Here is a 15,363-nt window from a genome sequence, read left to right as displayed (position 1 = left end):
ACCCATAGATTGCAAGCTGATGGTAAATGAGAAAATGATTCATTTGTAACACGACGACACACAGTACAGATAGAGCAGATTAATATTCCATCAGAATCCTTCTAGTTGTTTGATTAATAGAACGTCCAATTAAGTTATTAACCATGTTTCCAGTTTGCTGAAAAACTTAAAATACCAAGATTTTCCACTGTTCACATTACTGAAAAAAGTACCAATTTTAATTCCCTCTTTCCTAACAAATGCCAAAACATTAAGTTGTGTGGCACAGTATGCATTCCATGATTAAAATATCTTTAAATACATTTTTAATAATACAAAATATTCCTATACTTCACACATTACATTAGTGTTTGTCATATAAAGGTGTTAGTTTCAGAAGAAATTAAGTAGCAAAGATCTGCAATATCAATTCGTAAAGAATAATATTCACTTGAGTTGCTTCATAGCAACTTTCAAATCTGTCCCTTAACTATCACCCAGCTACTAACACTGACCTTAATACCTTGACCCAAACCTACAAACTCTACCCCGTTACCAGTTAACCCAAAGCTATTACAATGCTACAGTTTTTAGATTAGGTAATTTATAGTGCTTAACAATGTACACAATGATCCTGCTGTGTTTTGACGATAGCACATACTGCACAAGTCATATTATTACCAATAATACTGCATAATAGAGCTACTTAACCTACTCACTCCAGGGCTGTCTCTACCTACAGAGGGCTAATAAGAGAGCAAGGCTTTTCAGGTGCATGGAGAATAAAGAGCTTTGTCAGGAATCAGGAGCTTAGTAGGAATCCATTGCCCAAAACCAGCATCTGAAGTAGACAATACGGGCACCTGCCCTCCGAATGCAAAATAAACAATATACACTAACTATAAGATTTGACCTAGAGACCAATGGAGGCCCTAAGAATATTTGGGGGCCAGTAACATTAAGTCAAATGTGCACATAACTATAACTGGTTTAACTAAACAATATGAAAGTACAACAGCCATCTTGAGAAGAAACTGGTTGGGAGTCTATTCACTTAAAAAGGAGAGCTGACAGGAACCTTTGCTGCAGAGTGGTGGTTGCACCCCTTTGACTTCACTATACAGAGTGAAGAGAGGGAGTTAAAGCCACAGCTCTCCCGAACTCTCCTTTTAGTGAATGAATCCCAAAATGTTTGATCTATCTACAATAACGTTCCACTGTATAGATCCAAAAGCCTTTCGCCTTGCATCATACAGGATATCCGTGTTTTTGTTATGGTTCCTCTAAACCCATGAAAACTGTGTCTTTTCAATCATACAATAACTTTCTGATAATTGGTAGCGGATTAAGCAAAGTGCACGTCTCTATATGACCACATCAACCTATAAATACATGTAGCTGGTTCATATTAATAACAGAGGACTACCCTAGTTGGGCTTATTTGTCCCAAAACTTGTATTATGTCAATGTTCCATCTGAGAGTTCATGGCAGCTCATATCAACAGTTGGTTAGTCTTAGTATAGGTTGTTTACAAGGGTATTTGGAATAATAATAGATAAGAATATTGAGAAGCCAAAATATAATTAGTATTGCATATCTCAAGACACCATCACACTTTTTTATTGTCACCTTTTTCCAATATTTCAATATAGAATGCAGAAGATTAAACACATTTTATTGATTAAAAGTAACAGATTATCACATCAGTTCTTCTTATCATGATCTGCCAAAATATCCAATTTATTTCTCAAAGCTGGTATTGGTTACACAAGCAAGGATTCAAGTGTGAAAAATGCACAGCTATTACAGGGCTGGACTGGTGAAAACTATCTCTCTTAAGATGCTCAGCTCTGCAAGGTGCTGGAATCCAGGGGCACCATCGGATGTTTTGGCACCCCTTACAGAACAAATGGTCTAGGCCCACCTTTCCAGATGGCCCTCCCTCCAAACCACAAGGTGGCAAAGATGGCACAGGCAAGCTGTTGGGTGTGTAGACAAGTCATTTGGACGCAAAGATAATGCAGACAAGCCTTATGGGGCACTGACAAGCTGTTTGAGCGCAAAGATGGTGTAGACAAGCCGTTTAGGGACAAAACATCATCAAAATGAGCAGTTTCAGATAATTAACCCCCTCTATTATCAGACATTACACACACAGTCACACAAACAGACAAACACAGTAACATAACACATATATCACACAAACACAGTGGGTTTCTTACATGGTGCTGAATGCAGCTTACATCGAGCTCTATATAGAGGGCCAGTCAAGAGAGGCTTCGGAACTCTCAGCCAATCAGGAGAGTTGACAAGTCTCTCCTGATTGACTGACACCTGCTTCATCCTAGTGAGGGTTCTTCCTCCAGACCCCCTCTAATAAGTTGTCCACTATTTAAAAAAAACAAAACAAAACAAAAAACACTGGAGACTGTCTCCCCAAGCACCCCCCCATGACCTCCAGGCCCATCACAAATGCTTTGGAAAAAAAAGCGATGATTTAAGGTTACCAACTTTTAAGTCTGATCCATGCTCTTTAGAATTTTTCCTATCACATCTTAAATTGCATGTAATTTGAGGTACTTAATACTAGGCCTCTAAGTGTTTAAAGGGGTTAATGGATAGGTTATTGACACAGAACTACACTTATCCCAACCAATATAAATATTCCGCAAGAAGCAAGTCCATCTTAATTCACTCAGGGGATGGTGCTACCACATAAACAGATTAGGCAGCGGCTTAGGGCCCCCATTGGTTTACTTGCTCCTCTCAGAAGACATGGGAGGGATGAGGCACATATCTCCCTAATGTTTACACCATTATAATCTCTCTTGTTCATTAACAAATTATGTCCCTCTGTTTTTCCATTGTCATCAAAAGAGACGGTGTAATGCATAACGAATGCGTATTAAATTACTTTTGTGCAAAACAAATAGTCATGTTTTTTTGTGTGTGTCAGGCATCTTTCTTTTTAATTTTGTATGGCTCATTTCCCAGTGCTAAAGTTCAGGAGTCAAATCAAGTTGACTTTAGGTGACTTACTGAATAGATAAGTTTCTACATATATCTATTTGCCATCATCTCACACTGACTAATCATTTGTGATAAATAACTCTCAAATAAGCTTTTGAAATGTACTTTTTCTACAGCTTCTACCATTAAATTCAGTAACTAACATGAGTCTAGAAGCCAACATCAAAAATGGCACTCAGAACCTCGGTAACAGTTCTCCAAAACCTACCTCCTCCTAACCACCCGTTACCCTCATTGTCCATCTCACTTTGCAAAATGTCTCTAGGTGCTATCTTTACTTTGTACCTTTTATATTCTATTTTACTGCTTTTTTTCATACAAAAGTTTGATTATAGGTTTGCTTGTGGAACCTCCACCTCATATCCAATCATCATTACTCCAATTCAAAATTATTCTTCTACACAGTGGACACTCAAGATACTACTCATAAAAAAAAAAAAATAATTAGCCAAGACACGGAACAACTAATATTTAAAAGTATAATGTAAATAAATGTGATGATATATAACTAGTTCTGCAAGTGAAATCAGAAACAGATTATAAATAAGCAAACCTTGTGGAATGTAAAAAATCGTAGGCACTCAATAGAACTAGGGTTTTCTTTTTTTTACTGGTGTGGAGTGCCAGCGCCCTCTAGAGGAAAAACACTGCATATGTTTGGGAAAGGGAACAAAACATAGCCCATCATACTTGGGAGTTCTAGAAACAATATTAAAAGTACTCTAGGAACAAGTAAATAGAGAGGCAAACAGGCATAACCAAACCAGGTCTCATTTATCACGTATATAGCAATAAAGGTAAATGAGATTAATAGTTGTCATAAAATTAGATTTACCTTATTTAATAAACCAAAATGGCTACATAATTTCATCATGTTTCTGAATGGTTCCTAATCTGATATTATGCTGTTGATTTAAAAAAAACACATTTGCAAATGCCAAAATATCTTGTTAATCCATATATTCATTGTTATTTACAGAAGACTGGATATTCACCATACTGCCTTACTTTTTGTAATTCATTAACTGCACTGGAGCCTTCGTAAAACAAACATTACATTTTACCTTTCTTTTTTATTTATAGAGCGCCAGCAGATTTCGTAGCCCAGACAGACCATGAAACCTTCATCTACTAGCCATCTCGAGCTGTAAGAATGTCCTACTATAGATGTAAATAAAGTGGCTTATTTTGCCAAGATAGAGTAACATGACAGCAACCTGTTCTGCAAAACATATAAGGTGAACATTACAAAAAGCTTGTTTGCCTGCTAAGATATCATATACATGTGTTCTAGTTATTGTTATACTAATGCAAGCAGAGACAAAGACATCAATGTCTGGGCAAGATGTAAAGAAATGAAAGGGAATGTGTTTTGTGTTGGTGTTACTAAAATTGAAATTGTAAGTGTATTTTTGCAACACCGGCTGTCTTCCTGCAGAAAATCATCAAACACGCAGGAATGGATTTCATTGAAAGAATGAGAGGTTTAAGATTGTGATGGGTGTTTGAGAATGTTGACATTTTCAAAGAAACTTAAAGTTATCAGAATCTGTTTCTCAAATTACATCATTACTATATCATAAATAAAAAAAATAATGTTTGACAATACTATTTTTACAGAATTAGTTCAGCAGCTGCTTTTCATATATGAATTCTAGGAAGTTGCTTCTGTATTACATATGGTTCGTATTTCCTAGTGATAAGCAATAAGTTACAGATTCATTAAAGGGGCTGCAATGCCTGTCTTTCTTTGTTCCATTTTACGTTACATGTAAAAACACTTGACAGAGCACAATAACGCAGCAGGGACTTTTAATTAAAAGAATGGTCAGGTAAAAGAATCATGTCATAAATGACTGCATTAACCCATCCTTGGGCTCTTAATCTGCTTTTTATGTAGTTTACATTGACAGCTGACCCCAAAGTGACTGGAAGATTCAGGCTGGTAAGTTAAAGTTGGGCCATCCCATTCCACAACTTGCATTAACGACCAACTTAAGACCATACAAATCCATCTTGTATACAAATGAAGTGTCCTTCTCTCTGATGACCTAGTTAATACTGTATATCACACGACCAGTTCTTTAAGACTCATTTTTGTCATTTGTCTAGCATGATACCAATCACCCAATGACATAGCTATGGGTGCGTTGTAGGGTCTCAAACCCTGCTCCTTGAAGTGATTTCTCACTTTGTGCCACATCTAAATGATGAATGGCTGAATGAATGGATTAATTAACCAGACCATTTTTGCTGCCAGCTTGTTCATTTTAAAAGCTAGAAAGAAAAGTATTAATTCTAATTATAAAATCGCACAAAAACTGCAGCAAAAGAATGATTTTAGGAGCCATGGCTAAGTGGCCTCTGTGATTTGAGCACAATGTTTGTAGCCTGATCTCCTGGGAAACTAAATGGCTATTTCCATATACACTGTTATTTCCTGATCACCTGGAAAATGTGTAAGTACCACATCTGAAAAAAGAACACATTCCTTCAAATGTAACCTTCACAAAGTTATTGTTTGTATTTAAAAGCATAAAGCAGGGCTTTAAATCATAAAAATGTCTTGACACTAGTATGACATGGTCTAGATTTATACATAGACTAAAATGTACTGTTAGCTCTTGTCAATCTTTAAGAAACATAAGTATGTCTCAATGAATAGTTTAAAGATAGTGTCATAAATATATATTTTCATGTATGGGTGTATTTGCTTCCTGCTTTCGTTTAGGTAAAGTAACCTCATCTTACCTGATTTGTAAACACTGCGCAGACAGGAGAGGGAAGCATTTAAACGGTCACATTCTTCACTGTTGGCACCAAACTTCTCCAGGGTCTCACACACCTGCTTATCACTCATGTCCATCAGCTCTTCCAAGGACAGTTGCCCCGGGTCAATTTCCTGAAAAAAAATAAAAAATGTATTTAATTAACAGGGGACAATAATTTCCAAAACTAAATGTGTCTTTAGGTATGATAGATGGGAAGATTAGTGTCCATGTGCCTCTTGGTTACATAAAGGTATGGGTCGGGGCCCAAAACGAGGTGGATGCCAGATGGCTAGCATTTAGGCCAGACCCTGGGCATTAATGTTTTAAAATTGGAATAGAAACAAAGTTCATCTGACACATCAGAAAGATAAGAGAATAGAAAGACACAAAATACCAGACCCCTAAAAAATGTAATCACAATATAGCTGCAATTTAGCTTTTTTTTTCGGTGTAATGGGTTTATTTATGTTGGATCACATAACTATGTTTTACTATGTTGGATCACTAAGAGTAGTAGTAGTAATATAATTTTAATAATAATAAAAATAATAAACAACACTATTTGATATAGTAAGGAATTAAAAGCAGTAATCTATGGGCATTGTTCTTCTGCAGTTAAAGCAAACTAAAGCCAGTAGACACTTTCAAATTTCATATACAATTTTGTGTGGGAAATTAGGCTGACAATATTTATATAATGTTTATTGACTCTGACTCAATAGCATAATAATAAAACACAAATTACAAATTAAATATGAAGATCACTTTTTAGATGGAAAATGAACAATATGATATATATTGATGTTAATACTTAAAGGTGCAAAAGCGTATTTAAAAAACTAGATAAGGAGGCGATTTAGATACACGTCCCATGTGTACTATACTGTGGCAACATACTAGTGAATAATTAACACGTGCGTAATTAACTGCTCCAGAGGGACACATAAACACTGCGTTCTTCTGTAAGTACTCGAGTCTTGGCGTGGAAGCTTTTTCCATAACATATTGCAGATAAACAATCCCGGTAGATTAAGGCAATAAGATTGTTTTAAACGTGTTCAATGCCAGAGATACTTTCAAAGTTCAAGGAACAATAGCATCGGAATACTAATGTCGTTTTTCACCAAGATGTGCTCGAATGGCATTTTTTTTTTGTCTATTTTATGTGTTTACATATGAAGGACTTTTCATCAATTTGTTTTTGTGTAAGTCACCTTTTTTTTTTGTGTTGAAAGGAAAAATTAGTCAAGAACTTAATGCCTGACTCACTGATTTAATGGAGTGTTTAAATAAAAATAAAAAAACGTGTAGCGCTTACACAACACACATTTATATGTCTATATTTAAGAATATTCTGATACAATGATAGTCAAGTGTATTAGCTATGATTCTGGGTATTAAGGGCCTCCTCTGCCCTCAACCAATGACGTACACCTGTACGTCATTGGTTGATGGCAGACGAGCCCCCTGCTGGCGACCAATAGAGTGGCTCGTACAGACTGGTGCCTCAACCTGGCCGGGAGAGACCACTGGTCTCCCCGCTCCAAGAGTTAAAGGTCCGTACGAACGACCAATAAAGTCGCTTGTACAGACCTTTAACTCTTGGAACGGGGAGACCATGGTCTTCCCAGGCCAAGTTGCGCCGTCAGGAGTTAAAGGGCCTGTGCGAACGACTCTATTGGTTACCTGCAGAGGCCTTCTCTGGCATCAACCAATCGGTTGATGCAAGAGGAGGCTCCTGCAGGCGACCAATAGGCTCACTCGCACGGATTTACGCTTCTATTATCCCTTGCAATGCTGCATAGAGGAGGTAGGCTAGATGGGGAAGAGACCAGGGAGATTAGTAGACAAAGACGAACGCGAAGATTCTTCGTGTCGTGTGTCTTCGTATGCGTTTTGCCGCCGCCATGTTCGTTTCTTCGGTATTCAGGCTGAAAAATGAAAACGCACCCTTCGTGTTCGTTTTCATGTTCGCCCAAATACGAATGTACAAGCCTAATTTGGACCATGTGAGTAGGGCACAGAGGTAATTGTATGGATGCTATGCACAGGGACTATAGAAAGTTGAGTGTCATATGTACAGTCTATATTTTTAATGTGCAGTCTGTGGAATTATATCATGTACCATGTTATGGACTTTCTCTGTAAAATAGAAGGTCTTATCCGTTTAACTCTCATACGTTAAGCAGTACACTTTAGAAAACGTTATTCTATACTGTTCCACGCACTCACATATCCTTTAGACTTACTTGCCAGGCGATCTCTATTGGAAAACTGGGTGTAGTACCTTAGGTCTGGAACCCAATCCCATTTTTATCATGTAAAACAAGATCTTACATGATCTCCTCTTAATTATTAAGTTCAGGTGTTTCCATCAGACTCATTGCCACAGGTGTATAAAATCAAGCATCCAGCCATGCAGTCTGCATTTACAAACATTAGTGAAAAAAATGGGTTGTTCTGAGGAGCTCAGTGAATTCATGTGTGGTGCTTTAATAGGATGCCACCTTTGTAATAAGTCAGTTTGTGATATTTCATCCCTGCTTAAGTGGTATTATTGGAAAGTGGAAGTGTTTAGGAACAGCAGCAACTCCGCCATGTAAAGTCAGAGTGCTGAGGCATATTGTTAGGGATATAGAAAACATGTATTCCATATATTATGTACTATATGGTGCGTAAAAGTGCCAATGCTCTGCTGATTCCATAGCTGAAAAGTTACAAACTTCCACTGCACAAACTGTGCGGCAGGATCTTCATGGAATAGGTTTCTATGCCCGAGCAGCTGCATGCAAGCCTCACACCACCAAGTACAATGCCAAGCGTCTGATCGAGTGGTGTAAAGTACATTGCCTCTGGACTCTGGCGCAGTGGAAACATGTTCTATGCAGTGACAAATCTCTGTTTGCAGTCTGATGGAGCGAATCTGGGTTTGGGAGATGCCAACAGAACATTACCAGCCTGACTGCATTGTGCAACTGTAAAATTTGGTATAGGAAGGATAATGGTATGGAGCAGTTTTTCAGGGGTTGGGTGAAGGGAAATCTTAATGCTTCAGCATGTCAAGACATTTTGGACAATGCTATGCTTCCAACTTTGTGGGAACAGTTTGGGGAAGGCCTTTTTCTATTCCAGCATGACTGTGCCCCAGTGTACAAAGCAAGGTCCATAAAGACATGGTTGGATGAGTTTTGTGTAGAAGAACTTGAAGGGCTGTCACAGAGCCCTGACCTCACCCCCATCAAACACCTTTGGAATGGACTGGGACAGAGATTGTAAGGCAGGCCTTCTCATTCAATATCAGTGTGTAACCTCCCAAATGCTCTACTGGATGATTGTGCAAAATTCCCACAGAAACACTCCAAAATCATAAGGTATAATTTTGTAGGAGCATAAACAAGGGCCAAACGCTAAGGTGTACTGACTAAATGCTACTACCTAACAAGAACATCGGCCAGCGCATCAGCACATGATTGTGAACGGCCTTAGGCTAGGTTTCCACTTGGGTTTTTGTCCTGCGTTTTTTTTCTTGATGAAAAACGCCAAGAAAACTGCCACTGCATTTTTCTGCGTTTTGGCGTTTTTTTCTTGAGTTTTTTCTGGCGTTTTAGCCTTTCTGTGGAAATAGCTTTTTTTGACCTTAGGCAGTTTTTCCAGCCTTTACAAGTTAGAAGTTTCACCCAGCTAAAAGGGATTAGGATAAATGGCAAGTATCTGCCCCCTGATGTCATTTACTTGGTAGAGTTCTACTTAAACGCCCCGGCGGACCCTTTTGTCACTTTTCTGTGGTTTGTAAGGCATGCTTTATTCCGAATGTCTGCTCCTCTAGGAAGATTGGCCCCAAATGATGGTGCAAATTGTTTGCTGTTGCTTTTGGCACGCAGGATCCAGTTGATGTGTCGCGTATGTTTGTTTGTAATGGCATGTTTGTTCCAAATGGTGTAGAATTCAATATGAACTTTGTTTTGTGTGAAACTGTTTGTTTCCAGCCTATTTCTCGTAGGACACACAGATACTGGGTCCATCCTCTGCATTGTAACTGTGGAAAAAACGCCATAAAAAACGCCAAGGCAATAAACCCACATGGCTTTTTCATGGCGTTTTTTCTCTCCCATAGACTTCTATTGGAGAAAAACGCCAAGATTTCCTTGCAAAAAACGCCAGAGTGTCAACATGCTGCGATTTTGAAAAACTGCCACAGAGCCCAAAAAAGCAGAAAAACGCCAGAGGACTGAAAAAAACGCCAAACAAAAAAACGCCAAGTGGATATGGCATTCTGCGATTTCCTATTGAAGAACAGCTAACATCTGGCTGCTGCGTTTTTTCACTAAAAAAACGCCAGGTGGCGCTATTGGCGTTTTTATGGGCGTTTTTAGCTTAGGCTAGCTTTCCACTTGGTTTTTTTTTAGCTAAAAACGCCCATAAAAACACCAATAGCGCCACCTGGCGTTTTTTTTGTGAAAAAACGCAGCAGCCAGATGTTAGCTGTTCTTCAATAGGAAATCGCAGAATGCCATATCCACTTGGCGTTTTTTTGTTTGGCGTTTTTTCAGTCCTCTTTGGCGTTTTTCTGCTTTTTTGGGCTCTGTGGCAGTTTTTCAAAATCGCAGCATGTTGACACTCCGGCGTTTTTTGCAAGGAAATCTTGGCGTTTTTCTCCAATAGAAGTCTATGGGAGAGAAAAAACGCCATGAAAAAGCCATGTGGGTTTATTTCCTTGGCGTTTTTTATGGCGTTTTTTCCACAGTTACAATGCAGAGGATGGACCCAGTATCTGTGTGTCCTACGAGAAATAGGCTGGAAACAAACAGTTTCACACAAAACAAAGTTCATATTGGATTTTACACCATTTGGAACAAACATGCCATTACAAACAAACATACGCGACGCATCAACTGGACCCTGCGTGCCAAAAGCAACAGCAAACAATTTGCACCATCATTTGGGGCCAATCTTCCTAGAGGAGCAGACATTCGGAATAAAGCAGGCCTTACAAACCACAGAAAAGTGACAAAAGGGTCTGCCGGGGCGTAGAACTCTACCAAGTAAATGACATCAGGGGGCAGATACTTGCCATTTATCCTAATCCCTTTTAGCTGGGTGAAACTTCTAACTTGTAAAGGCTGGAAAAACTGCCTAAGGTCAAAAAAAGCAATTTCCACAGAAAGGCTAAAACTCCAGAAAAAACTCCAGAAAAAAACGCCAAAACGCAGGAAAATGCAGTGGCAGTTTTCTTGGCGTTTTTCATCAAGAAAAAAAACGCAGGACAAAAACCCAAGTGGAAACCTAGCCTTATGGTTGGCAAAGCATTTCAGCTCCCACTCCTTATGTTTATTTAATTTAGATTATTGGTGTTGTAAATTCTTGCCTATTTAAAAATGAATATAAAGTTCTATGCTACATCATATTACACACAAGGAGTGGAGTCTGATTTTTCTGTGGTTTTTAATTCTTTTTTAAATATGATTTATGGCATGTGATTTTTGCCACGTCCATATGTTTTATGTCAATAATTTATTAAAAGTTATGTCTTAGTTTCTTCTTTTAAGGTTCTGTTGTCTAAAGATACAGTCATATAGCTTGCATTTCCTAACCCAGTATTCCAACATCATTACATCTATTAATAATTCAAGGTAGATACACAACAGAACCTATCACTGACAGTAATTTTAAATTAGGGCTTTTTCTAAAAGCTGTTTTGTTACCTATATTCTTGTCTAAGGTTTTTTAGAAAGACCATTTCCGACCAGTCATCCATCAGATCAAGGATGACAAAAAAACCATCAACGGATGTAAACCTTTAAGGACGCATTTTACACAAATAGAGATTTCCATCAACAAGGCTTCATTTGCCCCTACACAAAAAATGCTTTTCCTCGCCTACAAAGTGTTTAGTAACTAGAATGCTGCCTACACATCGGTTTGACCTGTGCAATCTCTATCTACCTACACACATTCACACTTATTAAAACTTCAGAGATATATAAATGATTCGGACTATAGAACATTTCCTTGCCTTACGCCTACATTCAGGGGAACTCATTAGAAATCAGTTTCTCCTGCTGAAGCTTAACACCTTCATGACCAACATATACTGCCTGATTGCAAATCACATTGTATAGCTAACCCCCTTCTGCTTCATAAAAATTCAGACCTTTCATGTCTAACCATGCACAAAAAGCATGTTCAGGTTAATGGTTTGCTAAAAACACCTGGTTTGTGACCACAAAGGTTCCACAGTCCTTTAACGCTTAAAAACACCTCTTCTATTGACTGGTGGTCTGCTTATTATATAAAATCATTTACTTGGCATTTATGTCGTGCATATAGGATAAAGTAAAGCGTAATGAGAATGCATTCAAATAGTAATCCTATCTAACAGCATTTAATGCAAAGTCCGTAATATGCATCTCATTTTTAACATTCATAAAATATTTCTTCCTAGATAATCCTATTGTACTTGGCTTCTAAAAGTAAAGAGAAAAAGATCACATTGTTTAGAAAATGCATGATAATTTTGTGATTAGTTGTATAGTCAATGGCAACATTTACTTACTTTGGATTTTAGTGTTCAGTTCCCCCTCTTAAATGGACACTCCAGCCATCAAATTACATACTTTAATATGTCAGCTTTAAATTAACTTTTATTTCCAGTTCAAATGCATGGAGGTATTCATTATAATCCCTTCTTTATATTTCGACCACCCAGCCCCTTGACTTGCAGGAGATGTGTTTGGCTGAGGACATATCCAGGTTACATGTGAACGCAGGTAGAACCTTATTATTATTTGTATTATTTATTGATTGATTGATTGATCGGCGTCATAAGTATGTTGAGTTCTCTGTCACAAGATCAAATACCACACTGTGTTTCATGAACATGTATCTCCTAAAAAGGAGGAACAAAATAGCACACTTTTGAAACACTTTTGTCGTCCCACAAGCAGACGTCTTGCCTTTTTTTTTTTATATAAATTAACAACACTAACGTAAGCTTTATCACCCCATTGTTTCAAAATGGGGTGATAAAGCACTTCCAGCACTGTTCCGTAACAAGTGGGGAAAACCTACCATGATCAGCAGGGGTTCTATACCATCTCATAAGGCACTTATACAAAGTCTCCTGCACTTACTGGAAATAGAACATTTTTTTGTGAGTATCAGTATCTTATGCCATTAGTCAACAGAGAAGTAGTATTGGTCAAGCAGATAGAGGATTTGAGACAACTCTTCTAGCTCTGGTTTCTCAGGTTTAGATATGTCCTACCCTCAGACAGTGTCAGGAAGTGTAGTTCCCTGACATTTTTATTATTATTTTTATTGATTTATAAAGTACCATCACATTACAATTTTTTTCAAAGATTAAACAACTAAGACTAACAGAAACAAGAGTTGAGGAGGGCCCTGTTCAAATGAGCTAGCTTGAACAAGGTGGAGATATATTACAGGTGCAAATATTTGAGAAGGACTAATCAAAAAAGTGTAAACATTGTTTAAATTAATAATATTACTATAGACTGTACATGTTGATTGACGAGTAAGAGGATATGGTGGGAGACACCTCACAGCAGGAGTGAGTCAAAGAAAGGAGAGGCAGTGGTAGGTGAGAGAGGTTAACCTGTGAGATGTTAGGCTTTACTCAAGAAGTGGCTCTTTTTTAAAGGAACGGAGACAAGGAGAGAATCTGATAAGGTGGGGTAGAACATCAGAAATAATAAGTACAGCTTTTGTGAAGTTTGGTATTTGGTCATGATAAGTAGATATTGGAGAAGAATACAGTCTAGATCATCAGTTGCGGAAAGAACTAGGCTTGGAGACAAGTGAGGAGTAGAGGAACTACTATGAAGGGAGAGTATGAGTCAGGATAAATGTAATCCTGCTGCATAAAAGCAGCCAGAAAACAGATTGAGAAATTGTAGCAGAGTGATGAGTAAAGAAGATAAGAATGGCAACACTGTTCATGAGTTTGAGGGAGACCAGCTAAGACTGAGTTGGAGTAGTCAAGACAGGAGATAACAAGTTCATGAACAAGAACTTTAGTTGCATCTTGAGTTAGGAAAGGGGGAATATGAGCAATATTTTAAAGGTGAACTCCAACCAACCTTCCAAATATTTTTTTATAAAAGTGGTTTTCGCTTACCAAGTTGTCAGTACCCGCTCAGCACCTGACTCTCTCCTCTGCGAGCCCTCTAGCTCGGTCTCGGTGCCGGCTTGTAATGCTGAGCGCCGGAATATGATGTCATTTCCGGTGCTCAGCAGTAAAGCAGCGCGCACCGTGGCAGAGCAGGGAGACTCGCCGCAGGACTGCTGAAAGGTAAGTGAAGTACAAAGGGGGGGATAGGGTAGATAATAGGTAGGGAGGGAGAGGAAGGGTAGATAATAGGGAGGGAGGGAGAGGAAGGGTAGATAATGACGGCGGGGGGGGGGCATTTTAAACTTCGCCCCAGGCAGCATTATGTCTTTGGCCGGCCCTGAAGGCAACGCATGTATAAGAGAGATTTTATTGAGTTTTAGAAATCATGCAGGCATCCGGTTAGACATTAGATGAGAGGCAATTAGTGAGACATTTAAAGGGAGGAGAACAGAGTGGAAGAGAGGTATATCTGAAAACTAAACTGCCCAAGGACACAATGAAAGGTGAGAAATTAAGGGGTACATCTAGTGATACGGAAGAGAGGATGAGTTACTGGAAAAGAAGATGCAGCTTAATTTTACATCAGAAACAACACGTAAAATGAGTCAGAGAGAGGACGGGGCAGGGAAAGTGGCAAATGCATATGGAGGGATTCTGCAGATTCTGCATCCCATTTGTTAAGGGAACCACATGACCATTTAAAGAGACCACTCAGCAATCATATTGCTGCATTGTCCCTTTAATAAATACATGGCATAGCTATCAACATTATCTATATACAGTTTCTTTGTTATCTAATATTATTTTTTTGTTAAATTTCTAATAACCTTGCGTGCCAAAGATAAGCAACAATGCAGAAAATCAGGCAGAAAAAGTACCTTTTCACACATCAGTACATTTACAATACAAGAACCAAATCAAACAGTATTTACCTAGAGCTGGGGCTTTAATATGCGCATGTACATTGTATTACCCAAAAAAGGAAATGATGAAATCAAAAACACTTTGTAACTATAGGGGATTCCAGCAAGAACTAATCCAGTAGCCAACACTGGCCTTCAAATACCTGTCTGGGTTTCATTACGCCTGTGTTTTCTTCTCTTCATTTATAAATGTTATATTTTTCATAAATGTTTCTGTTATTATAGGTAATACAAATTGACCATTAAAAAATATATTTTAAAATGTTTACTCATGTTTTAGAAAAACAGGTGCATGCAATTCATGAAACCCTTAAGGGCAGATTAACTAAAATCTGGGATTATACACATCAGAAACAATCTCATTTACGCAACACAATTAAGATGCCCCATGCGCATTAATTAACAAACCTGACAGACGCCTATGCATTAATGAGCGTATCTTTGGAACTAATACCATCTCACATCAGACCATTAAAAAATATACCAAAACAAATACCAATTACTTTAACAGCAAAATAATTATAGCTT

General features: G+C 38.1%; 1 protein-coding gene across 2 annotated transcripts in view; it reads right to left on the bottom strand.

Moving 5' to 3' along the window:
- Nucleotides 1–15,363, bottom strand: part of LOC149289049 (kinase suppressor of Ras 2) — a 175,801-nt gene that overhangs the window by 111,320 nt on the left and 49,118 nt on the right. For both annotated transcript variants that reach the window (XM_089491065.1, XM_089491064.1), the window contains exon 3: nucleotides 5,762–5,912. In XM_089491065.1, the coding sequence (XP_089347191.1) occupies nucleotides 5,762–5,912 (151 nt within the window). The remainder of the gene's footprint in view (nucleotides 1–5,761; nucleotides 5,913–15,363) is intronic.

The sequence above is a fragment of the Sceloporus occidentalis genome, unplaced genomic scaffold (genome assembly GCF_023333645.1).
Source record: "Sceloporus occidentalis isolate IW3139 unplaced genomic scaffold, rSceOcc1.0.p SCAF_48, whole genome shotgun sequence".
In the NCBI taxonomy this organism is placed as follows: Eukaryota; Metazoa; Chordata; class Lepidosauria; order Squamata; family Phrynosomatidae; genus Sceloporus; species Sceloporus occidentalis.
This window is presented reverse-complemented; position numbering and strand designations above follow the sequence as displayed.